Here is a 26,573-nt window from a genome sequence, read left to right as displayed (position 1 = left end):
GTGATATTAGAACCTACGCAGTAGGCATCACTGATGTCTTACTCCGAACCAACAAAACTCAGTCCTACCACTAGAGTGGTTCTGCCATCACATTGGATACTGAAAGAGCTCCAAGTCAGGGAGAGCAATAACACTTGGCCTTCTCTGCAGTCTTCGGGCAGTGTGCATTCATCTCTATGCTCTGTACCTCTCCCATGCAAATAAAGCGAGACATAGTGCACCTATTACTCCCATTTTACAGTCACTCCACTGGCTGCCCATCAGTTACCAGGCTCAATTTAATTTATTGGCCATCATATCTGCAAGACCACCTCTCCCCCTATGCACCACCACAACAGCTCTGCTCATCAGAGCAAGGTCTTCTGCAGGTGCCAACCTGCAAATGAGCAGAATCAACAACTGCTGTGCACGTGCCTTCCTCGTTGAGGCCCCCACCTTGTGGACTGGCCCGTCTGAGGAGATTAGGAAGGCTCCAACTCTCCTGGCTTTCCATAAACTATGCAAAACTGAATTATTTAAGAGAGCTGTTCTATGCAGACAATAGTGTTGCACTGCACTAAATGATTCACAAAGTTACTTGGATAAATTATTAGGGACTGGTCTATACTACTGTGTTGTCTATACTACTATGTAATTTTTGCATCATTTAATGAGTCATTTTAACACTTATGCTTTGTTTCAGTTCTGTTTTCAGATTTCTGACTTCTTCTACAATCCTATTCCTATTATATTGTTTATTGAATGTCCTATCCTGTTGATTATATTGACACTCTGTGTAATCTGCCTTGAGTCCAAGTGAGAAAGGCAGACTACAAATAACATAAATAAAAATAAATACATAAATAAAATAATATGGAACCAGAAGAGAAAATTCTTGCAAAATTCTTCAATCCAGGGAAGATCAAGTTGGAGAAGAGGAGAAATATATTGAAGAAAAATATTTAAGATACTGAAAGTTGGGGGGAAAGTATTCTCTAACTCAGAATTTTTTTGAGGAGGATGTTTCTAATCACTGCTGTGGTGGATAAAAGAACGGAACAGGAAACCACAACTTCATCACCCTGGGCACACTGCTAAGAGGCTTAAAAGGGGGAGGATTTCATGCATAAAAACTTAGCTCTAGAGCAGGTGTGTCAAACATGAGACCTGTGGACCGGATCCGGCCCACGAGCCAGCCAAGGCAGCCACCCCCCACCCCACTATCAAACTGGGCTCGTGAGGCATGGCCCGGCCCAACCAAATGACATTTATGTTATATCTGGCCCTCGTAACAATTGAGTTCAACGCCCCTGCTCTAGAGTGTATCAAACTGAAGCTGTGTGCAGGTACATAGCCCATTGTTCTGAAGGTATGGGGTCAAAGAAGCAGTAATCATTCTTCATTACACATTTATGTACAACTATTCAGATTCCTCCTACTTGTGAGTGCTCAGTACTTACGAATACCCATATCGATAAGGTTTGGCCGTAAAGATGGGAGGGGGTATCTGGTTGGCCTTAGTGTGAAACTAGATGGGCCACTCTAGCATGGAGGAAGTCAAAATAATTATTTCTCCCTCTCCCATAACATGAGAACATGGGTTACCGAATGATTTGATTGACAGTACATTCAGGACAGATATTTCTTTCATACCATAAAAGTGCATAACTGATTTATTGTGGTAACTGACAGGGCAGATGGAGGGGTGGGAGGTGGCAGCTGACAGCTAGGGAGACTGACCACCTCCAAGGAGACAGCAAGACTGGGAAAAGTCTCATTGAACCAGATGGGAATGACTTTACAGCCATGAGCGAAAACATGCCATCTCTTTAACATGTTACCACCTCTGTCTGGGCTTTGGAGCTCCAGAACCTCAGACCCAGATTGGACTGAGTACCAGGAGTGACATGATAGACACATGTAGAGGAAGACCCAAAAAGAGCAGTCCCTTCTGTATGTGTGTGTGAGACCACATATCAAACTGCAGGAGAATTTATGATGAACGACCAGCAAACCATTCCATGCGTACATCCATCTGCAAACCTCTGGCAAGGAGGGGAGCAGAAGCTCAGGTTTATAAGTCTCAATAGCTTAGTAACCTTTCCATGTTTCTTTCCTTAGACTGAATTTCTAGACCTGGAACTGTATTTTACTATAAAGTTGTGTAATGTAGAAATAAAGCTGATTTTTAATTAAGATGCTTTGCTTTAATTCCTACCCATGTGCCTTAGACGGCTTGCAATACTACAGAATAAACCCTGGGACGTTGTACCTCTAGGAAGTGACAGGGAGCAGGAGAAGTTATCTGGACTAACCCAGAGGTGGTGGCAGTGCTATCCAAATCCCACCTTACAGGGGAGGTGGTGCGTAAAAGAAATGGCTCCTGGCAGCGAAGAAGGAGAAGGATTGGCTTTTATACCACAAGTTTCTCTACCTTTAAGGAGTCTCAAACTGGCTTACAATCACCTTTCCTTTTTCTCCTCACAACAGGCACCTTGTGAGGTAGGTGGGACTGAGAAAGTTCAGAGAGAACTGTGACTAGCCCAAGGTCACTCAGCAGGCTTCATGTGTAGGAGTAGGAAAACAAACCCGGTTCTCCATTAGAGTCTGCCGCTCATGTGGAGGAGTGGGGAAATCAAACCCCGGTTCTCCAGATTAGAGTCCACCACTTTTAACCACTACACCATGTTGGTTGTCTACACCAGGCTCCAAGCAGGGCTGTGTTTCACCCACCTCCTGAATGGCCACTTGCCAGAGAGGGCAGGAAGAATATCCTGCTGGGGTGCTGGGCAGGAAACCATTAGTTATGCAATTCAATATGATAAGATTCAACTCAGTGGGTCCAGGTCCAGAAAGGTCGAAGACCACCTTAGTATAGTACTAATTCAACATGGGCAGTGGTCTTTACCCAATACACTGGGACCTTCAGGTAAGTTGTGGAGTCCCACCTGCTGCAATGCAAGCTCCTCTAGCACTTTTTACTGTCTTTTGGAAATACCTGTTGCTAGTACACATAGGCAACACCAGCAGATGGTGAGACGAACTCACTCAGCCATGGGGACGATTCCTTCATGGCTCTGACTTTTGGCTTATTCCTCACAACTGTACACATCTTGGGGCTTGGCTTGTGTTTCCTGTCCCTGGTGCTCTTGGGTCTTCTGCCCATAGACCTGGCCATGACACTGGTTTCCCCTCTTTCTGTCACATGAGTGATGTCATGTTTGTGCAACTCAGTGGGTCCAGGTCCAGAAAGGTCGAAGACCACTTTAGTATAGTACTAATTCAACATGAGCCAACATGAAGGAAATGTCCCTGTCAAGCTCAGCATACCTCTCACTACCAGGCCTTTTATGCCCTGCTTCTGGGAGACATCTTGTTGGCCTCTGAGGGAAAACAGGATGCTAGAAGAGATGGCCTTCGGTCTGATCCAGAAGGGCTCTTGTTATCAATTATAGTATCTTGGGGGTGGGCAGCCTTCCAAATAATTAAACTACCCTAAGATAATTAAGTGGGTTTCTATTCTGTAAATCACAGTACACATGCAAGCTCCACTTACCTTTCTCTACAAGTTGCTTCCACCTTTTTGCCCATTCTGTTAGCTGCTGAGCATAGACCTTCTCTATTCTTGCACGCTCATGAATACAGTTCATAAGATCACTGCAAAGTCTATGACCGTCTTCAATGCGTTTTACCGTCCGCTTATAATTTCCAACCTAAAAAGAATATGTGTAAAGAAACCTTAAAGGTCAGGAAAGCCAAAACAGTACCAGTATCTGTTTTTTTAAGAAACAACAGAACATATTTATATTTGTAGAAAAACCTTAAATTTAGCAAGATGCATCACACCTTTGCGTATAAACGTTTAACTTGAATTTCAAGAAGCGTTGATATCCTGGCCACTTGACAAATCAAATCCTGCACTCTGGCCATCTATTTAACCAGTTACATACTCCAGGAAGCCAAGAACACTCTTATGCAGATGACAGCCTTTTTATTGCATCGTCTAACACACTGGTTCCCAACCAGGGGTCCGTGGACAAAGTTATAAACCCATAATAAATTAATATTTTCAATTAAAAGTTCTCTATTATAAAAGTATATATTCAAATATTATTCTAAGTTTAATGTTTAATGTTTAACTAACAGTTATGATTAAAGTTTATTTTCAAATTCTCAGAATTTTTATTTTGAACCTTGGGGTCCCTGCACTGAACAAAAAAGTCCTTGTGGTCCCTGGTCAAAAAAAGGTTGGGAACCACTAACAGCAAAAGGTGGAGAAGAGTGGCTGCTGTGGGAAGTACACTTTAAGGAGAGGAACCTCTTGGCCTAGAACCACATTTTCAATGTGAACTAACCTTTGAGTAGTTATGTGTTTTGCTTTATTTTAAATAGTGTGTAAATATTAGCACTCTTCGTTTGTTTAGAGCATTTCTGTGCCACCATTCTAGGGAATTCCCTGGAATTCCAAGTGAAAGCAAAGAAAACGGATCTCTTGAGCAAAGTACAGTGTCTGAATGTGAATATTTCAGATGCTTAAGTGGAGGGGGGTAAACTTCTGCATTAGTTATATCCTGAGCCTTTTTGTTAAAGAAAACAATCACTTGAAATCAAGGAGATAACCACATACACCTCCAACACCTTTGCATGTCTATGAGATTCCTATATGTACATGACCTTTTTCTCCCCAGTAGTGACTCCATATGTTACATGGGAGGAGGGGGAGGAAGAATGGAAATGCCATTTGGAAAACATCTGTTCCCAAACATGAGTATCTGTAGAGGAGTTCTTTTCAACCTTAGCTGAAGTGCAGATACCTATGGAGAAACAGTCCTGCAGTCACTAACATTCTGATGTGGTGAAACTAACAGGGGAAAGGCCTAACAGGAACAGACTCTTATCTGTTTAGAGTACTGATTGTAAAACAGTTCAGGCAGAAGAAGGATCACTTAGAGTTGGTTTCCCTGATGGATGCTGACAGGATTTTGAGTGCTATCAAGGCACTCTTATGTTGTCTTGATCCCTGTGCATACCAGCTATTGATATCTTGCAAGTAGGAGATTTAACAAACCCTTGATATCTGTTATAAATTAGTCATTGGTGGCTTTAGTAGACCTCCATTTGACTATAAAGGCTATGTATCTTTGTGGCTGCTGCTGGATTTATCAGAAGCCTTCAAGATTGTTATCCTACTGAGACTCAGGAATGTAAATGTGGACTTCCTAGACCAGTGATGGCGAACCTTTTAGAGACCGAGTGCCCAAACTGCAACCCAAAACCCATTTATCGCAAAGTGCCAACATGCCCAGCTGGGCAGTGGCAGTCCAGGGAAGGGGGGGCAGTCCAGGGGGGCAGTCCAGCTGGGCGGCAGGCAGTCCAGGGAAGGGGGGGCTTTGAACTGGGCCGTGGGCAGTCCAGGGAAGGGGCGGGCAGTCCAGGGGGGGCAGTCCAGCTGGGTGGCGGGCAGTCCAGGGAAGGGGGGGCTTTGAACTGGGACGCGGGCAGTCCAGGGCGGGTAGGGAGGGCAGTCCAGCTGGGTGGCAGGCAGTCCAGGGAAGGGGGGGCTTTGAATTGGGCCACGGGCAGTCCAGGGTAGGGGGGGCAGGGCGGGCAGTCCAGCTGGGCAGCGGGCAGTCCAGGGAAGGGGGGGCTTTTAAGTGGGCTGTGGGCAGGGAAGGGGCGGGCAGTCCAGGGGGGACAGTCCAGCTGGGTGGCGGGCAGTCCAGGGAAGGGGAGGGCTTTGAACTGGGCCGCGGGCAGTCCAGGGAAGGGGGGCAGTCCAGGGGGGGCAGGGCGGGCAGTCCAGCTGGGCGGCGGGCAGTCCAGGGAAGGGGGGGCTTTGAGCTGGGCGGCGGGCAGTCCAGGGAAGGGGGGCTTTGAACTGTGCCACACTGCCTGGCAGCGCAGCACGGTTCAAAGCCCCCCCTTCCCTGGACTGCCCATCGCCCAGCTGGACTGCCCGCCCTGCTGTCAAGTCACAGCTGACTCGCCCGGGAGATGCGACACCCCCCCCCCGACGGCCCTTCCGTGCGAGCCCTGCCTGCCCGCCAGCCTTCGACGGCTCCTCTTTCCCCGGCAACATCCTCCACGTGCACCACGCAGAGAGCTGGGAGGGACGGGGGGAGGAGCCGCCTCCTCCCGCGCTCCACCCACACGTTCCGGGGCGGCTCTTTCCACAGCCGCAGCTGGGTGAAGTTGGGTCCACCCCTGGCTCCTGGTCAGCTGAGCGCTCGAGTGCGCAAGCCCGGCGAGGCCAGGAGAGGCGAGCGCGGGGGTGTGTGAGAAGTTGCGCGGAAGAGAGAGGGGGGGAGGCGGCTGGGCCGATCCTTTTCCTCCCGGTTTGCTGGCCGGGCTCCGGCGGCCACCCCCCCGGAGCACAGCTGCTGCTGCTGCGGCCCCGCGGAAGGGCTTTCTGGCCGGGGGGTGCAGGGGCAGGCGCCGTCCCGCCCAGCTCAGGCCGGGGGGTGGTGGGCAACGGTGGCTTGGGATCCCCCCCGAGGGCCAGACGGCCGTGCCAGCTTTGCCGGCTGGGCAGTCCAGGGAAGGGGTGGGCTTTGAACCGTGCCGCACTGCCTGCAGGCAGCATGGCGCAGTTCAAAGCCCCCGCCGCCCACCTGGGCAGCGGGCGCGTGCCCACAGAGAGAGCTCCGCATGCCAAGTGCGGCACACGTGCCATAGGTTTGCCAACACGGTCCTAGACACATGCCCAAAGCTCTGTAAACTCAGGCCTGAAGAATTTGACAATCACTACAGCTCACCAGTCATACACTGTAGTTGGTCAGGTGCTTAGAATTCCCTATTTTTGAGCCCCAGTCAAGCAGTAGTAAATATACTATGATCCCAGGCCATGAACTTGTTGTTCTTCCCTTTCAGTTTTTAAAAGGTGGCACCCAAACCAGGAGATCTTGTATCAAATTAATGCATTTATCTCCTGGTTTGGGCATTAACTTCTACAAGGAATTATGAGGAGTAGGAGAAAGGCAGAGGTAAAGACAGAGACCTGGTCCTAACGTTACTGCACTTACATGAGACACCAAGGAACATGTTATCCAGAACAGTCCCATTAACGGCTTCAGTAGCATTTTATAACATATATATATATAACTGTTATGTTATTTACATAATTTATAGTCTGCCTTTCTCACTTGGACTTAAGGCGGATTACACAGAGTGAGCCATAACAATCAACAGGATGGGTATTAAAAAATACACAGTAGTATTAGGGTTATAGAAGCAATCAGGAATCTAAACACAGAATTGAAGCAAAACATAAACATAGGTCAATATGACACATTAAATGATACAAAATTACACAGTTGGACCCCTGTTTCAGTAAGCTAAACACAACACATTAAATTATACAAAAATCACATAGTAAAATCTTAGAAATGAAAAGCTGTATTATGGCATAAGCTTTTATTTTGTCAGATGTGCACAGTGTTCACCTCGGCAGGAATTTGGAAGATACGTGCATGAGTTTTAAATTACCTCCCAGAAACTATCACTAGAAACCTCTAGTCCAAGAGAATCATCGTATGTGCCAGACATCTCTAGTTGTCCAAGTTTGGAATCTGGTGTCTTGTAAATACTGGACCTTCAGTCTGTAGAAGAAAACAAAATGATTTAAGATGGACATCCATCTATTTTGTTCAAATAAATGTAACTATTGATTTCAAGTCAGGTATATTGGCTGCCCTTCCTTGGAATCAAAGATTTTGTAAAAGCCCTCCCAATGTTATGGCACTTGTTCAGCATATGCACACATACATACACATGTATGAACAACACCTTAGGACAGAGTGTAAAAAAAAGTGTGTGCCGTGAAAATTTTTCGGAGTTCTGAAGCCATTACATTTCTGAAACTCTGAAAACCTGAGATACACACAGATGTGAGAATTAATCCTCAGAAAATTGGATCTCTGGGGGCCTTTAGGCAACCCTGTGAGTGCACACTTTAGGGTGAGGAACAGAAAGCCACCAGTTCAGATTATCTCTCCAACATTAACATGGATGATGACATACAATACTCAGATCAAAACGGTATTAGAGACAAATATTGTTCACTCATGAAAAAGATACACAGATTTAGCCTAACTCCTGAATGTCACAATAAAACACTCCTTGTTTCAAAATCAAGTAACAGGTACTTCCTGAATCAGCAGTATCAAAGACAAGCAAGGTCAGAGAGAGAGTCCTACAGAGTAGACACACACTCCATTTTGCACAGTCCTGATACAGACTCTGTATCACCCCATCAATAAAGAAGGTAACAATCATCCAGAGAACCCTGCTGACAATGATGAATAAAGTTCTCCAGTTCCTGCTGCACACCTCTCACTGGTAAAAGCTTTCTCTATCTACGCTATACCTCAAGACTGCAAAATTTCCTTAGCATCTGACCAGAGAAGGAGAAAGAGAACATATCCCGTGGCGCCATAAAGATTCATCTGATACAAGTAGATCTTCCTGAAGGAGCAGTTTACTGACACACATGGGATTAATGTTTTATAAGACAGCACACACAGCATAAGAACAGGACAGGGATATGATCACTTGAGATTAATGAGCCAACTCATTTAGATGGGATCCAGGTATACCCTTCTCCATATCACCACACGCAGTATAGATTAGTCTTTGAGCAAGCTAGCACTACATCTAGGCTTTTAATAAACCAGCTGTCTGCTCATCTGTGGCATATGTACAATTCTTCTAAAGATCAATCGATATGCACAAAATTACAGTACTGTAAAGTGCCGCATCATTTTCCATATGCTCCTGCACTCTTTTTATTGTATGGTTATTTCTCATGCCTACCCCCATTATTTTTCATGGATGCACCTTAAGGCAAATACAAAAACAACCAAATGTAACCAAACGTTAGAATTAGCAGTTAACCTTGAGATTAAAAACAAATCATTTTAAACAACTGAGATAAGCAAAAAAAAATCCTAAAAAAATTCAAATTTAAAGGAAAAAGCGGCTCATTGAGACCGCTTTTAGGATTGGAATACTGAATGAGCAGAAAACTTACTGTCCTGACAAAGACAGAATTCCATAAAAAACCACAAATTCAGTTTACCATGAAATACTGCCACCAGGAGTTGATATTTGACCAATTCCACACACACACTCACAACACAAACACACACAAATGTGCTCACAACTGTCTTGGAAAACATTCATGAGTCCCCGAAGCTCCAAATTTCTACTCCACTCCATCTGCCACAAGGGATCCAGTCCCTCCAAAGCCTCAGCCTTCCTGACCAGCATTACCACAGTCTTCTCAGGACACAATTTCATCTTGTTCTGACTTAGCCACCTGACCACAGCTCCAGAACACTGCTTCAGAGCCAGATGGGTGCATCTGGACACTTAGATAATGAAAGTCAGAGCTGTGTGTCATCCGCATACTGATGACATCCAAACCCAAAGCTTTGGGCCATCTCATTCAGCAGCCTCATATAAATACAGAAGACCACGGATGACAGAATGGAATCCGAAGGCACTCCAGAAGTCAGATCCCAAACCACTGATTCTGTTCCTCTAAAAAAAAAAAAAAAAAAAAGACTAACCACCAAAGACCTGCTCCCCTAATACTGACTCCATATGTTAACCACTGGATAAGGATGGAGAAACAACAGCAGCAGGGATAACCGATCCTATCCAGCTTCAAAATGAAGACCATCCACCAGTGCAACTAAGGCCAATTCAGCCTTGAAGCCATACTAAAATGGGTCAAGGACTGATGTCTCATCCAGGAACCCCTAGAGCTGCTCTGCTACCACATGTTCTATTGCCTCCCCCAGAAAAGCTTAAAATGGAGGGTGTCCTATCATTGGTCACCTCAACCTTACCCAGTGAAGGTTTTTTTTTTAAAAGCAAAGGTCTAATAACTTCTTCCTTCAAAGGTCTTGGGAAAGCCCCTCCCCCCAGTCAGTGAGGAATCAACAATTTTAGCCAAAGCCTTCAATACCTTTTCCTGTTTGATTTCAAAAGCCAGGTTTAGCATGGATCAAGAGCTCAAATAGTGTGTCTCACTTTCAAGGGCCTTGTCAGTAAGATCGATCTAAATCTATGCAGAAAGAAAGGACAAGCAGGAGCTTCTGACACCTCTCTTCCACCATATGAGACATACAGAATAAGAACTGTAGCTTTGGTTTTGATTTAACCTGCACAGCCAATCAGATGAATTCATAATTAATTTAAATATAATGTGTTTATGGCTTTACCTCCAGGTCTGATTTGGAAATCAGTAAAACATAGCTTTGGTTTTAGGAATAATCACCTGGGGGGGGGGGACATTAATTACAACTTTGAAACGGACAAACTTTCCTAACGTTGTATTACCAGTGAGATCGATTTATTGTTAATTTTATGGAACAATAAATCTTTAGAAATTGAACATTTTATATAGAAAAACAAAGCACTGAAAGATTTTCTGCCAACCATCTCTGGTTCCTGGATACTTGTGACTTGTATCAGTGGGATAACAGCTTCATTACTTGCTTCCTGAACTAGATGTAGTAGAAGGCAAGCCATGTGGCTTTCTTGAGAAAGGAGAAACCGCAGAACCTTCCAAGAGCTGCAGGGCAAAAGACGGAAAGAAAGTATGTGACCAAACTTCCCCAACTATGCCATTGCCACCAGATGTTCATGTTTTAATAGGTTGCCACTTAGAGCATCATTGACTTCATAAAATCTGACAACATTTTGAACACATGAAGCTTCTATACTGAATAAGACCACTGGTCCATTAAAGTCAGTATTGTCTACTCAGACTGGCAGCAGCTCTCCAAGGTATCAGGCTCAGGTCTTTCACATCCCCTATGACCTGATCCTTTTACTGCAGTCCATAGTGAGTGGCCAATTGACCAGCATCCCAGTTTATAGTGAGGCAGCATATGGAGTTTTCGTTCAGCAGGCTTGTGTTTGCCCTTTCAAAAACACTGCCGCACCATGTGGGGCCGTGGCTCAGTGGTAGAGCCTCAGCTTGGCATGCAGAAGGTCCCAGGTTCAATCCCCGGAGTCTCCAGTTAAAGGGACTAGGCAAGTAGGTGATGTGAAAGACCTTAGCCTGAGAGCCTAGAGAGCCGCTGCCGGTCTGAGTAGACAATACTGACTTTGATGGACCAAGGGTCTGATTCATTATAAGGAAGCTTCATGTGTTCATCAAATGTGGATAAGGCGCAGCCATAGTTTTATGTCTACTCCAACAAAGCTGCAGTCACTCAGAAGTGTACCTACCAAGGACCTCTTCAGGTGAACAGTATAGGACTTTATTTACAACAAACTAACACAAAGAAAAACAGTGAGGCTCACCAGAGCCCTCTGTAGTAGCTTGCCTAAATCCAGCCTGTAGATAGAGAATCTTAAGTAAAACTTGGGTTGGAACTGATCTGTCACTATGGAACTATTGCAGAACATGGAGCAGACTTTATGGCATCGTATACCAGGGCATTTGCTACCCTGTCAGCAGGAATAAGCCGCTTTCACAGCTGCATCACTTTTAAGTGGATAATTGCCTTCCAACATGAAATACAAGAAAAGTCAACAACAGCAAGCACATCCGAGACAACTACAGTTAATGGATTATCAGGTTTTAAGATAGTTGAATACCTGCTTATTTCTGATTTTGTAAACTCTGAGGCGTGTAACGAGCAACAACTAATGAAGTGGACAAAAAAGGGACTTGCCATGTGATGTCAAACATTTACTCTTCTAAAACGAGCTGAATCTGGGGGGGAAATGCTTTGCACTGAACTTTTATATATCTTGTTTATCTCTCTGAACTTGGTTCCTCTCTCTATAACTACCCCTTGGGTGGTTGGAACCTGTGACCTCTCTTATAATTCATTAAGTACAATAACAATATAGAACATGCCATAATTCTACCCCACCCCCAACATTTTTGTTCTCCCTGTGATTTTTGTCTGTAAATGTTTACGTAAAATGTTTGTTTCATATGCATCCGAAAGAAATGAGGTCTTGTGAAAGTTTATGTTAGTTTTCTTTTTTACTTTGATACAACACACTCATCATAGGGTTTTCAAGGTAAAGGTCGGTCAGAAGTGGTTTACCAGTGCCTTCTTCTGCGCAGTACTAACCAGGGTTAGCTGTAGTGGCACTGCCTTTGTCTACGAAAGATCCTCCGCCAGTGTCACCTTCCACTACTGCTGCTGAACTGAATATGGAGAAACAGAATGGTTTCCAATTGGCAAAGGTGTCAGACAAGGATGTATTTTATCTCCCTATCTCTTCAATCTATATGCAGAACATATAATTAGGAAAACTGGATTAGATTTAGATGAAGGTGGAGTGAAAATTGGAGGGAGGAACATTAATAATTTGAGATATGCTGATGACAATACATTATTGGCAGAAAATAGTGAAGATTTGAAACGACTACTGCTGAGTTAAAAGAGAAAGTGCCAAAGCAGGACTACAGCTGAACATCAAGAAAACAAAAGTAATGACTACAGGAGAATTACACAACTTTAAGGTTGACAATGAGGAAATTGAAATTGTTCAAGACTTTCGATTTCTTGGCTCCACCATCAACCAAAAGGGAGACTGCAGCCAAGAAATCAGAAGGAGACTGAGACTGGGAAGGGCAGCCATGAAGGAGCTAGAAAATATTTTGAAGTGTAAGGATGTGTCACTGGCCACCAAGACTAGATTAATTCATGCCATCGTATTCCCTATTACTATGTATGGGTGTGAAAGCTGAACAGTGAAGAAAGCTGATAGAAAGAAAATAGGTTCCTTTGAAATGTGGTGTTGGAGGAGAGTGTTACGGATTCCGTGGACTTCCAAAAAAACAAATCAGTGGGTTATAGATCAAATCAAGCCTGAACTGACCCTAGAAGATAAAATGGCTAAACTGAGGCTATCATATTTTGGTCATGTCATGAGACGACAAGAGTCACTGGAAAAGACAGTCATGCTAGGAAAAGTTGAGGGCAGCAGGAAAAGAGGAAGACCCAACACGAGATGGATGGTCTCAATAAAGGAAGCCACAGCCTTCAATTTGCAGGATCTGAGCAAGGCTATCAAAGATAGGACATTGTGGAGGACTTTCATTCATAGGGTCGCCATGAGTCGGAAGTGACTTGACGGCACTTAACACACACACACAACACACTAACAAGGTTAGTATGGAGGAGGAAGAGACCTATGGCTGATACTTGTGGCAGTACATCTGCTGTAAAGTACAACTTCATCTGTGAGGGTGTGGACACAGATAGGGATACAGTAGATCTTAGCTGGTGGGCTGGACAGTATGGGAGGAGGTAGGTTTTTTTTAAGCACCCTAGCCAAAAGCCATTGGACCTACAGTGAGGGGGGAAAGTATTTGATCCCCTGCTGAATTTGCCCGTTTGCCCTCTGACGAAGAAATGACCAGTCCATAATTTTAATGGTAGGTCAATTGTAGCTGTGAGAGACAGAATAACAACAGGAAAACCCCCAGAAACCCAGAAGACAAAAGTCAGAGATTGATGTGCATTATAATGAGTGAAATAAGGATTTGATCCCTTTGCAAAAGATGACTTAGTACTTGGTGGCAAAACCCTTGTTGACAATTACAGAGGTCAGACGTTTCTTGTAGGTGGCCACCAGGTTTGCACACATCTCAGGAGGTATTTTGTCCCACTCCTCTTTGCAGATACTCTCCAAGTCAGTAAGATTTCGAGGCTGGTATGTAGCTACTCGAACCTTCAGCTCCCTCCACAGATTTTCGATGGGATTAAGGTCTGGAGACTGGCTAGGCCACTCCAGGACCTTAATATGCTTCTTCTTGAGCCACTCCTTTGTTGCCTTGGCCGTGTGTTTTGGGTCATTGTCATGCTGGAGACCCATCCTCGACCCATTTTCAATGCCCTGGCTGAGGGAAGGAGGTGCTCACCCAAGATTTGACGATATATGGTCCCATCCATCGTCCCTTCGATGTGGTGAAGGTGTCCTGTCCCCTTAGCAGAAAAACACCCCCAAAGCATAATATGTTCCCCTCCATGTTTGACGGTGGGGATGGTGTTCTTGGGGTCGTAGGCAGCATTCCTCCTCCTCCAAACACGGCGAGTTGAGTTGATGCCAAAGAGCTCGATTTGGGTCTCATCTGACCACAACACTTTCACCCAGTTCTCCTCTGGGTCATTCAGATGTGCATTGGCAAACTACAGACGGGCCTGTACATGTGCTGTCTTGAGCAAGGGGACCTTGCGGGCTCTGCAAGATCTCAGTCCTTCACGGCGTAGTGTGTTACCAACTGTTTTCATGGTGACTATGGTCCCAGCTGCCCTGAGATCATTGACAAGTCCCCCCCACCCCGTGTAGTTCTGGGCTGCTTCATCACCGTTCTCATGATCATTGCAACTCCACGAGATGAGCTCTTGCATGGAGCCCCAGACCGAGGGAGGTTGACAGTTATTTTGTGTTTCTTCCATCTGCGAATTATTGCACCAACTGTTGTCACCTTCTCACCAAGCTGCTTGGCAATAGTCTTGTAGCCCAGTCCAGCCTTGTACAGGTCTACAATCTTGTCCCTGACATCCTTGGACAGCTCTTTGGTCTTGGTCATGGTGGCTAGTTTGGAATCTGATGGATTGCTTGTCGACAGGTGTCTTTTGTACAAGTACTGTAACGAGCTGGGATTACAGGTAAGACCTCTCCCTTACAGCAGGTGCTTCTAATCTCAGCTCGTTACATACAGTGAAGATACCAGGTAGCCTGACTTCTGGCTGGTTGATAGGGGATCAAATCTGGCTGGTTGATAGGGGATCAAATCCTTATTTCACTCATTATAATGCACATCAATCTCTGACTTTTGTCTTCCGGATTTCTGGGCGTTTTCCTGTTGTTATTCTGTCTCTCACAGCTACAAGAGACCTACCATTAAAATTATGGACTGGTCATTTCTTCGTCAGAGGGCAAACGGGCAAATTCAGCAGGGGATCAAATACTTTTTTCCCTCACTGTAAAAGATAAGACAAACAGGCAGCCAGTGCAGATCTTTCAGCACAGGACTGGTAGGTCCCCTAAAGCAAGCCCTGACAGTAACTCGGCTGCCAGATTCTGAAAGAAGAGAGAAAGAGGGAAAGCTGAAGGGGGGGGGGCAACGGTGGGCTAGCTGTTGGGTGGAAGGAAGAGAAGGAAGCAAGGAAAGCGGAGAGGCTTTAGGGGCTAACAGGGCAGAATGAGATGCCCCCTTTAAGTCCTTGTAAATGTATAATTAAAAGGTTAGTGGCTTTCTGTATGGAAGTTTGATATTGTAACAACTGTGTGTGTGTGTGTGTGTGTGTGTGTGACGTGCTGTCAAGTCGCTTCCGACTCATGGCGACCCTATGAATCAATGTCCTATCTTTGACAGCCTTGCTCAGGTCTTGCAAATTGAGAGCTGTGGCTTCCTTTATTGAGTCAATTGTAACTAGACATTCAGTGAAGTAGCCAAGTTTGCAGATGACACCAAATTATTTAGGGTGGTTAAAACAAAATCGGACTATGAAGAGCTCCAGAAGGATCTCTACACACTGGAAGAATGGGCATTAAAATGGCAAATGAGATTCAATGTGAGTAAGTGTAAAGTGATGCATATTGGGGCAAAAAATTCAACTTCACATATACACTGATGGGAACTGTGCTGGTGTCAGGCTTCAGCAAATACACGGCGTTTCAGGCAATAGAACTCAAATCCAGGCAGAGCAGCGATTCAAAGATTTATTCTGAAAGTCAATGATTTCAGTAAGGAGACAAACAAGGCTGGAATACATGACTGGGGAAGAGTGGATACATATATAGAGGTAATACAATAGGGTTACAGTAACAAAGAAACAATGTAGTCGTTTCCTGCCGGTGACGACTTAAGTTAAACTAAAACAGAAACAATCGTGAGTAATTCATGGAGGAGATGGCTGAGCTCTTGGCTTTGTGCGCGGGACCTGGTATCAGATCGAAGATTTACACAGGCGGGTCCCAATACAATTGTAAATCCCTGGCCGGAGTTCGTGTGCAAAACGGGGGGGGGGAGGAGTGCACGTAGAACTCCATTTTGTTTGCGGGAAAACCATCTTGTTTGAGGATGGAGCTGTCAGAAGCCCTATCTGACAGCTGGCAGCGACAGACCAAGAAAGGGATCTTGGGGTGGTAGTGGATTGATCAATGAAGATGTCAACCCAGTGTGCGGCTGCTGTAAAAAAGGCAAATTCCATGCTGGCCATAATTAGACGAGGAATTGAGAATAAAACTGCTGATATCATACTGCCCTTGTACAAATCTATGGTGAGACCACACTTGGAATAGTGTGTACAGTTCTGGTCACCACACCTAAAAAAGGATATTACAGAGCTTGAGAAGGTGCAGAAAAGAGCAACCAAAATGATTAGGGGACTAGAGCAACTGTCCTATGGGGAGCGGTTAAGACGCTTAGGGCTGTTTAACTTGGAAAGGCGGCGGCTAAGGGGAGACATGATAGAGGTCTATAAAATTATGCATGGTTTGGAGAGAGTGGACAGGGAGAGGTTTTTCTCCCTCTCCCATAATACTAGAACGTGGGGTCATCTGCTGAAGCTGGAGGGTGAGAGATTCAAAACAGATAAAAGGATTTTTTCACACAATGCATAGCTAAATTGTGGAACTCCCTGCCCCAGGATGTGGTGATGGCTGCCAGCTTGGCGGGCTTTAAGAGGGGAGTGGACATATTCATGGAGGAAAGGGGTATTCATGGCTATTAGTTAAAATGGATACTAGTCATGCTGCATACCTATTCTCTCTAGTATCAGAGGAGCATGCCTATTATATTAGGTGCTGTGGAACACAGGCAGGATGGTGCTACTGCAGTCATCTTGTTTGTGGCTTCCTAGAGGCCCCTAGTTGGCCACTGTGTGAACAGACTGCTGGACTTGATGGGCCTTGGTCTGACCTAGCAGGGCCTTTCTTATGTTCTTAAATTTGTTTGGTTACAACTGTTTGGTCCCGCAAAGCTTTTTTCCTCACTTCTTTTTCCTATAGAAGGGGGTAGAAGGAAGAAGTGGGTGGAAGAGAGAAAGGAGAAAGACGGAGGGTGGAAGTGAGGGCGTACTAGGCCCGCGGGGGCCTGGCTGCACCTAAGAAGCAAGCAGGGGGGAGGGAAACCCATAAAGGGAGGGGGTGGGGGCTGGCTGCCTCGGCTCGTGGGCCAGAGAACAGCCCTCTGGGGGCTGGATCTGGCCCGCGGGCCTGGGGTTTGACACCCCTGCTCTAGAAGATGCCTTAAGTAACTCACTCTGAAACATGTCAAAAACAGGGTTACATAATTTCACAGACGTGTGTTGGTACCTGTCCTAACCCAAAACAGTTGTATGTGACCTCCAATGTTCCCCAAACAGAATTCTCATAGTATATTTCCTGTCATTATTTCATACTGTAGCACTAGGATCTTTTCCTCCATAAGTTTTTTTTCACTTAAGTGTAGAAACTGCAGTACATGTCTGTTAAAAGTTCTGTAAATCATTACATATCATATAGTAAATTTACAATGGTTACTGGAGCATACCAGGGAATTTCACAAGACAATCAGTTTGTGTTTTATAGATTACAGCAAAGCTTTTTGACTGTGTGGATCATGAAAAGCTATGGACGGTTTTGTCTGATTTAATAAAAAGGGGTCAGCATTATCTATAAATTGGAATAAATGTTAAGATTAGTCTAAAATTGCAATTTTCTATTTGTATGCCTGTATTCCATCATGTAGATTTTTCTGAGACCTTTCAACACAGTAATTTTGATGTCTGGGGAAAAAAGGCTTGGGTAGAATAACAGACTTCATTAAGGAAGGTATAATTATGTTTTTTGCAGAAATACAGCATAGACATAAAGATGCAGCATTGCCCATTGCCCAAAGTTTACAAATCAGAAGCTTCATAAAGAGTAAACAATCACAAATACATGTATACCTTAGGCACATGATGAGAGGGAAGGCATCTTGGCCATCTTCTGGTCACTGGGGGTGTGTGGGGGGGAGGTAGTTGTGAATGTCCTGCATTGTGTAGGAGGTTGGACTAGATGACCCTGGTGGTCCCTTCCAACTCTATAATTCTATGATTCTATGTATCTAGGCCTCTCGAATCAATTCTAGAACATCCTGATAAACAGAGTCATTTGGTAGCATCTACTTATGCTATACTTGCTGATATAGAATTAAAAATAACTGTATATAAAAGAAAAATGGCATAGGGATTTGCTAGTGGACATATCGAAAGCCAGTGAATTAGTCTCCATAAAAGTATTTAAAAATGTTTAATAATGTTGCTATAAGGGAGGCTGTCACCTTCTATACTAAATCAACGTTGGACATGTAAGAAGGATGAGGGATCTTTATGTATATCTGGTTGCAATGCGCAATTATAAAGCTTAAAATAGTGAGAGAAAAGAGTAGGAGTCCAGTAGCACCTTAAAGACTAACAAAATTTCTGGCAGGGTATGAGAGAAATTCTCCATATAAAATTTAATAGCTCTTTTAAATACTATATCAAAAGGAACTTCATCTAGTTGGATTTGTTTAATGGGAAATTCTGATGCCAGAATGTTGATTGTGCAGCATGGAAACAAGAAGAAGCAACTGAAATTGATAAATGGTTAAGGAAAATGCTTATGGGGAAAATTTCTGAGCAAAGAAAGTTTTGGGAAGGGAATAGGCACTTACAAAATACATTTTTTGTGTTACTTTATTATACACTGGAACAAAATTAAACCACGAGAATTAGTAAAAAGTGAAATATTGAATTTTGTGTGAATTAAACTTGGTTTTGCCCTGACCTTAACGGCCCAGGCTAGCCTGATCACATCAGATCATAGAAGCTAAGCACGGCCTGCCCTGGTTAGTATTTGGATGGGAGGCCACCAAGGAAGTCTAGGGTCATGATGCAGAGGCAGGAAATGGCAACCCACCTCTGAATGTCTCTTGCCTTGAAAACCAACTGGGTTATCACAAGTCAGCTGTGACTTGACAGCAAAAAACAAAACACTTAGTTTAGATTACATATGATTTTCTATGTATGGATTGTTTAATAGGTCACGTCTCATTGAATCTAAAAAAATTATAATATGTATGTATGCTGATTCTATGACCTTAGGCAGCTCATGAGAGGGAGGGCATCTTGGCCATCTTCTGGGCATGGAGTAGGGGTCACTGGGGGTGTGGGGGGAGGTAGTTGTGAATTTCCTGCATTGTGCATTGTGCAGGGGGTTGGACTAGATGACCCTGGTGGACCCATCCAACTCTATGATCCTCCTGGCTCATTACAATGTAGGATGTTTAAATGTGTGTTTATCATGTTTTGTACTGTATATGTGCAAAGAAAAGTAATAAAAAGCTATGGACAGTTTTAAAAGAATGGGTGTCCTGCCACACCTGATTGTTTTGATTCTAAACCTATACTCTGAGCAAGAGTTTAGGAGAGACTAAGGGAGGAAATAATGGTTCACAATTGGCAAAAGTATCAGACAAGATGTGTATATCTCCCCTATCTGTTCAATCTGTATGTAGAACATATCATAAGGACACCTGGATTAGATTTAGATGAAGGTGGAGTGAAAATTGGTGGCAGGAACATTAACAATTTGAGATATGCAGATGACACCACATTACTGGAAGAAAATAATGAAGACCTGAAAAGACTATTGATGCCTTACATTCAGCGTTGTCTTCCTTTCGAGGAAATATGGTAAATGCCATCATGCGTGTGTAAACTGCTGTCAAGTCATAGCTGACTTGAAATAGCGACCCCTGATAGGGTTTTCAAGGCAAGTGATTAAGAAGATGGTTTGTCAATTAAATATATCTTCTTTGGAGGTCTCCCTTCCAAATACTGACCCTGCTTAGCTTCCGAGATCTGACAAGATCAGGCTATACCATGCCGCCTTCCCTCCGGTAAAGGCCATTAGAGCACACAAAGCACTCTAATACCATCTAATTCATCAATATACAATAAAACAAAATGCCTTTAAAAGGAAGCTTTACCATTATTGCTGAACATAAGGACTGAGTGGACCAGACAGACTCCTCCAAGCAGAGAATTCTACAGCCTTCATTAAGGTGTCCTTGAACCTCATACCTATCTGCCAAATGGTGGACCATCCCCATTAAACTTTTAAGCACAGTCATACCAGAAAAACATCTCTTCCCATAATTAAGGCCAGGCCATTCAAGGCTCTCAAAAGGTTTGACACAGAAGTCAGATTGGTGGAGCAGAATGTATGTGTATGGGAGATGATATTATATTCCTTTCCTCATGTGCCCCTGTGGCCATAAAAGTCAGACCACCCCTCAGTTTTATTCATGAATGTGGAAGACTCATTCATCTTTCATTTGAACCTCAATTTTCAAGCAATTACTGACATTACTGGTTTAAACTGCTGCTGTTTTCTATCTATACTATGACTCTGTTATTTGTACACAATGCTTCTGGTACTGATTTATGTCATATAGTTTTTTGAAGGAATTAGTATTTTATATATATTTTTAATTGCATTACTATGCTGTTAATTCTCTAGGAACCACTTTCCTGGTTGAGAGATAGGGTATAATTGTTTAAAAAGGTGTGGTTTGAGCCTCAGTTTCTGGGGAAATAACTGAGCATAGCTTGGCCAGTCATCTAGCCAACAGCCAAAGTATGTTCAACACTCACAGCATCAGGGCAAGATGGTCCCTGCTGACTAATAGGCATTGTCACTCAAATTCTACAAAATGGTGATTTAATCAGTAATTCCAATCCCTGTATTTTTTTAACCTATCTAGATATGTTTACAAGCAGCAGTTTGGAAAATGCTATCCACACAGATACACAAAAATTCAGAATGCCACAAACACTGATATTTAGATTTAAACAGTACTGGCAAGGGATACAGTTTCTGCAGCAATTGCCATAAATATGATAAGAGAAGAATTAAAAATAGACAACTTACCTGTAACTTGTCGGTATTTACTGATATTTTAGCTACCACAACCTGCAAATGGCACAGCACAATAAAGATATTAAGGCTGTCTACCTTTCCCAGAAAAAAGCAGACCATCTATCTGCTGAGAATCAATGATACAGCATCTCTCACTGCTTCCAAGTGCAAGCTCCTTGACAGAGAGATAGGTCAGTGGAAGAAAAAAGGTCCTGGCACTGCCCCAACTGAAAGCTCTACAACTAGTGTTCCTTTAAAAAGAAATAAAATACACTTTTAAAAGTAGAAACCCCATTTGTGTGCACTGCAATTCAGCAGAAAATAACCTGAGCCTCATTCACATTAAGAGGAGTTTTCTCCAGATTAATAGTTAAGTATAACTGACAAATATTAAGTAGCCGTTCCAGATCGATTACATGATGGACTGCAGGGTTTTGAGCTCCATATATCTGATTTTCACATCATTTCATCTGCTCTCCAGATTGCACTGCCATTTTGGTTTGCCTCCTGACTTTAACCCTTTTGCCAGCTCACAAGAGCAACCTTTCTGGGGCAGATCCAAGATTAATTTAGCCAAGTATACTGTTTCCTACAGTGGCCAATTAGAGGCCTCTGAAAACTCCCTTAAAAAGTGAACAAATGCAAACTTTAATTTGCTTTTGTATGCCTCCAATATCTGGCATTTTACTTTTGTACATGGAGATTCAACTGAGTGATCATGGCTAGCAAACCTATCCTTCATGAACATATATGATAAATGTGTAAGACTAGGATTGAAGTCAGGACTATAATCACATCTTGCAGAATTGAATTTTATACAGAAACACAGTTTTCTAATACTTCCTAGTATCTAACCAGTTTACTAGCAGTTTTGTTCAGGGTGAAATCAGGGACAGAACCACCTAGCACTCTGGCCTGCCATTACTGTGTGTGTGTAAAGTGCCATCAAGTCACAGCCAGCTTATGATAACCCTGCAGGGTTTTCAAGGCAAGAGATGTTCGAAGGTGTTTTGCCATTGCCTCCTTCCAAGTCACGCCCCTGGCATTCGTTGGAGGTCTCCCATTCAAAGACTTGTTGGATACTCAATAATTACAAAAACTCGTGCTAAACCCGTTGGAGAAGGTACAAAAAAGTACCACTAATGACTAAATGGAAACTGTTCAATCATTGCTTATAACAATATATAACTAAACCACAATTGTGTATATTGATTTTATCATAAACATGCAATATAAGTGTTCCTAGAAAATCATACTTGCTATTATGTAAGGTTACAACAAATAACACACAAGCATACACAAATTATGGCAAACAACTTTGCAAACTGCAACTGACATTGACAAAGTCCATATGCATACAAATAGTGACCCAATAGGTTCCAGCACTATATAAACATCCTGAATTGGAAGTAGAAGCACGTAGAAAAAATCATAGTGGGACCAACTAATGAAGAGAAGAGGTTCTGATAAAAGTCCGTTTTCACCAAGGTTTCTTTGGTCCTGGTCTTTCATTCAAAATCATAAACTAGCGCAGAATACTGTATACACAATCAGCTATAAAAAACATATCTTACTACATCATATAACTTAACAACCAACCGTACTCATAAAAAATAAGTCCTACCATGCTAATGGAGTAGAGAATCCAGTGTTAGTCACTCCAAATGGATGAGATAGTAACCTGTCTCAAGGACTGTAACCTCTGAGACCACCTTATGTTTGCAGATTGCATGCAGGTGTGAGCTCAATGGGGGTCTTAAAGGAACAGTAATAATGGATACTCAATAACGGCATAACAGCTTCAGCACCAAAGCATAACATATTGTGGCACAGAAGGAAATAGCACAGCATATTCCATGTGGCATAGAAGATCAATTACTTCTCGGAATCCTTTTTCTATTGCTAAGAATAGCAACACCTTAAAGCAAAGATGTTTTCACCTTTGGTGATTTCATTGTATGAAGTCCTTTTGCAAATATGAGATAAGGAAAGAAGCAGCTTTCCTTCTGTGCAAAAAACCTGCCACAGGAAACTGGAACATGTGGTTTGCAGCCTAACTGGTAAAAAAACCTTGCTTTTCCTAACTTATTGCTACACAACATTTCTACACAGATGGTCCAAGTAACAGAACTACTTAAAGCAGTCTGTGGCTGATCACACTGAAATGTTCTGAATCAACAAAACATGGGAGGAAGGACAGAGGCGTTGTTTTTAAAATACTTTTAAAATGTTATTCTCAGAAACCTGAAGATTCTGATCCAGAAATCATATTCTGCAATTTGCTGCACGACTGTAACCATGTAAATGCACAACCAACTATTTACTCTCCATTACTTCTATCACCAACTTTACCCCCTTCACTTCATTCTCCATGACAGGATATGAAACTTGTATAACGATGTCAGTAGCAAGATTTTTGATTTGACTGTTGAAGAATCAGATTTTTAATGCTGTTATACTACATGAGTATGTAGTAAAACAGACCCTGTCCATCATCGAAGGTATTGGGAAAATGGAAATTTTTCCAAGTTCTTCATATTTCCACAGAAAATTTCCTATTTCATTTATTTATTCCCTGCTCAGAATTGTACCGAGAGGCACTGAGCTCCATCTACATCCCCCTGCTGTGCAGCAACTAGGGCTCAGCTAAATGCCCCCTACCACCAAGGAAGTCCCCTCCTCATGCCCACCCCTGGCCATACAACCAATAAGCAGCTGGCCTAGGCAAATTCCCTTCAAGATGCCTTGAGATGCTTGCCAACATTTTTCTGCCCATCTCATTTTTGAAAGAAAAAAAATACTTCTAAAGATTCATTGTTTTCTAAAATCAACAATTAACAGACGCCTGTGCCAAAAATAATTCCCCTGAGCCAAGAGAGACCTGGTATCATAAATTTTATGTGGTTGATTTGTGATATCCTCTCTTTGCTCAGCTCCTCCCATTCCCCCCTCCCCTTCTGAAATTTTCTGCCCCAAAAGAGGGAAATAGTTTGCTCTTTCAGTGCGTTTGAGGAAGTAAGCTCTGACTCATGAAAGCTCGTACTATAATAAATACTGCTAGTTTTTAAGGTGCTCCTGGACTTCTGTTTTGTTTTATACTTACAAAACAGTTGTTCCATCCAGGCAAGCCCACACTTTCCTTTCCTTCTTTGCTCCTATGACCCATAGGTCCTGAGCAGTTATTTCTTAGAGGAAAATATGATGGAAAGATATTTGGCCGAGGCTGTATACTACTGCTGCACAATGAAAGAGGGATCACACAAAGGATGACTTTCTACCAACCAAAAATAGTGCTATTTTTAAGGAAACCAATGTACTTGTCTGGATAAAAACCATTATTGGCGCTAACAGCCAAAACAAGATCCAGACTGTTCAATCCAACCAGCTTTCCTGTTAGTGACAAACCCTTTGACCACCAAAAAAGATTATGCTATGGGGCCTGCAATTACAAAAGCCATGTGGGACAGGAGGTAAAGTCAGGAGCAGAACTGGGGCAGGATGAAGTCAAATTTGGCTAGACTTAACCAAGGATGCTTGGAGAGATAGACAGCATGCAAACATGCATTTTGAGCACCAGAACTGTTGAAAAATACTTAAGGTTACAGTTTTACCCAAAATTTAACTAGATATGAAATTGGTAGGACAGCTGACAACTCAGAATGGCCTTCAATGTACAATTAAAATTAGGGACAAAAAAGAAGCAGTACCTATAATCACTGGCTGGAGCCTACCAAACTTTAATAGACAGAAGGATTTCCATCAGATACTTCATTCAGTTTTATAAGAGTACCTGTCTGTGGCAATCCACAGACCAAAAGCTAAAGATCAGTTATTCTGAAGGAGAGCTAAAAATTCTAACCTTAGATGTAAACTTAGGATAAGGCTTATTTTTCAAAAGTATTTACAAAATAAAATGACTGCCAGAAATACTTTCCCACAGTTCTTAGAACATGCAGCCAACTGCTACAAAACTGGAACAAATAACCATATCAACAAGAATACAAAGAGAGGGTGTGACATGAAATGCTGTGACAGCTGGCATTAAAGATGACAAAACATAATATTTGAAATCATTGGTTACATTTCCATCTTTTGCAGCCTCCAAAGTACTCACAAAATAATTCAGGCTGCATCAGGAACCATCTTCAATCATACTGGGAAGCAGGGGAAGGATTTGAGACTTCCTGTTGTGAGATTATTATTATGGTAAAAAGGATTAAGGGGACTGTATCATAGATAAGACTGCATTAAAAATTAAAAGTTAACTTGGTTGGATGTTGTGGAGAAACGCCCTCTACCCTAGACATTACTTTTATAATTCAGTAATTGGATTCTGTCCAACTATGAGGTTGGGGGAGGTGGGCTTTGGTAGTGACTGATTCAATTATTAGGAATGTAAAGAGTGGGATCTGCAGAAGGAGTTTTGATCAAATAGTGATTTGCATTCCTGGTGTGAGGGTTGCAGACATCAAGGGCTACCTAGATAGACTGATAGCTAGCAAGGGGGAGGAGTTGGCACCAATGACATTGGAAAATACAGTCAAGTGGTCCTGGAGGAAAACAGGTAGGATACTTGGCAGAAGGTTAAAAGCCAGGACCTCTAAGGCAGCATTCTCAGAATTGCTACCAGCTCCATATGCAGGACCAGTTAAACAGGTGGAAATTAGGGGTCTCAATGTGCAAATAAAATGGAGCTGGGGATGGTTTACAATTGTTAGGCACTGGGGAATTTTCTAGGACAAGCCAAAGGCTGTTACCGCACTTGTATTCCCAGCGATGTATTAAGAGTTTGAAAACGTTATAAAAAATACTGTTCGCACTTTGTTTGGTTCGCACTTTGTTTGGCCCCTTTAGCTGTGAAGACGTCTTCCAACCATTTATAAGCCGTGGTATCCAAAAACCCTTTTAAAGCGATGTTTTTTACAACATTTTCAAACTCTTAATACATTGCTGGGAATACAAAGTGCGGTAACCCCCAAACACATACAAAAGAGACTGGCTTCACTTGAACTGAAATGGAACCAGGCTGCTAGCATTTAATATCAAAAAGGTGATACAGCAGTTTAAACTAACTCCTGGGGAAAAGCCAACAGGAGTTGGAGAACCTCCGGTTCAGCATGACTCATTCCAAAGGGATGGTGTGGTAAATTCTTGGGGGAAAGCAGGAAGAAGAACTCTAAAACTTGAGAATGAGGGTAGGGCAGTAAAGGAGGACTATGTGAGAAAACCTAGGGGCCTAGGGAAGTAGGGATACCTACAGAAGAAAAGCAAGTATAGGTCTCTATTTGCCAATGTTACAAGCCTCCAAGCCAAGGTAGAGGAGTTAGAGTGCTTGGTGCTAAATATAATTTAGATATAATGAGCATCTCAGAAACTTGTTGGAATGGGGCAAATCATCCTTGGCTATAAACTCTATAGTGAGAACAGGGAAGGACATGTTGGGGGTAGTGTTGCTCTGTTTATCAAAGAGGTCAAAGAGTCAAATAAGATACAAATCATTCTGTGTAGATATACCAAGCCACAAGGATTACTTAAAGGTGTGTGAGGGGGGTCTTATCATCTACCGCAGGGGTGGGGAACCTCAGGCCCGGGGGCCGTATGCGGCCCCCGAGGACATTTTTTGTGGCCCTCGGGAGCTCTGGGGCCCCGCTGCAGAGGCGGGGCGCAGGGCGGCC

General features: G+C 43.2%; 2 protein-coding genes across 3 annotated transcripts in view; one reads left to right on the top strand and one right to left on the bottom strand.

Moving 5' to 3' along the window:
• Positions 1 to 26,573, bottom strand: part of PACSIN2 (protein kinase C and casein kinase substrate in neurons 2) — a 55,312-nt gene that overhangs the window by 21,288 nt on the left and 7,451 nt on the right. For both annotated transcript variants that reach the window (XM_056845805.1, XM_056845806.1), the window contains exons 2-3: positions 7,465 to 7,577; positions 3,536 to 3,692 (exon numbers count right to left, since the gene is read on the bottom strand). In XM_056845805.1, coding sequence (XP_056701783.1) covers positions 3,536 to 3,692; positions 7,465 to 7,524 — 217 coding nt within the window. In that variant the 5' untranslated portion in view covers positions 7,525 to 7,577. The remainder of the gene's footprint in view (positions 1 to 3,535; positions 3,693 to 7,464; positions 7,578 to 26,573) is intronic.
• The window catches only part of TSPO (translocator protein), a 108,329-nt gene continuing 84,219 nt past the window's right edge, over positions 2,464 to 26,573 (top strand). The window contains exon 1 of the mRNA XM_056845808.1: positions 2,464 to 2,481. The gene's annotated coding sequence lies outside the window, so the exon portion shown is untranslated. The remainder of the gene's footprint in view (positions 2,482 to 26,573) is intronic.

Source organism: Euleptes europaea, chromosome 3, assembly GCF_029931775.1.
Source record: "Euleptes europaea isolate rEulEur1 chromosome 3, rEulEur1.hap1, whole genome shotgun sequence".
Taxonomy (NCBI): domain Eukaryota; kingdom Metazoa; phylum Chordata; class Lepidosauria; order Squamata; family Sphaerodactylidae; genus Euleptes; species Euleptes europaea.
This window is presented reverse-complemented; position numbering and strand designations above follow the sequence as displayed.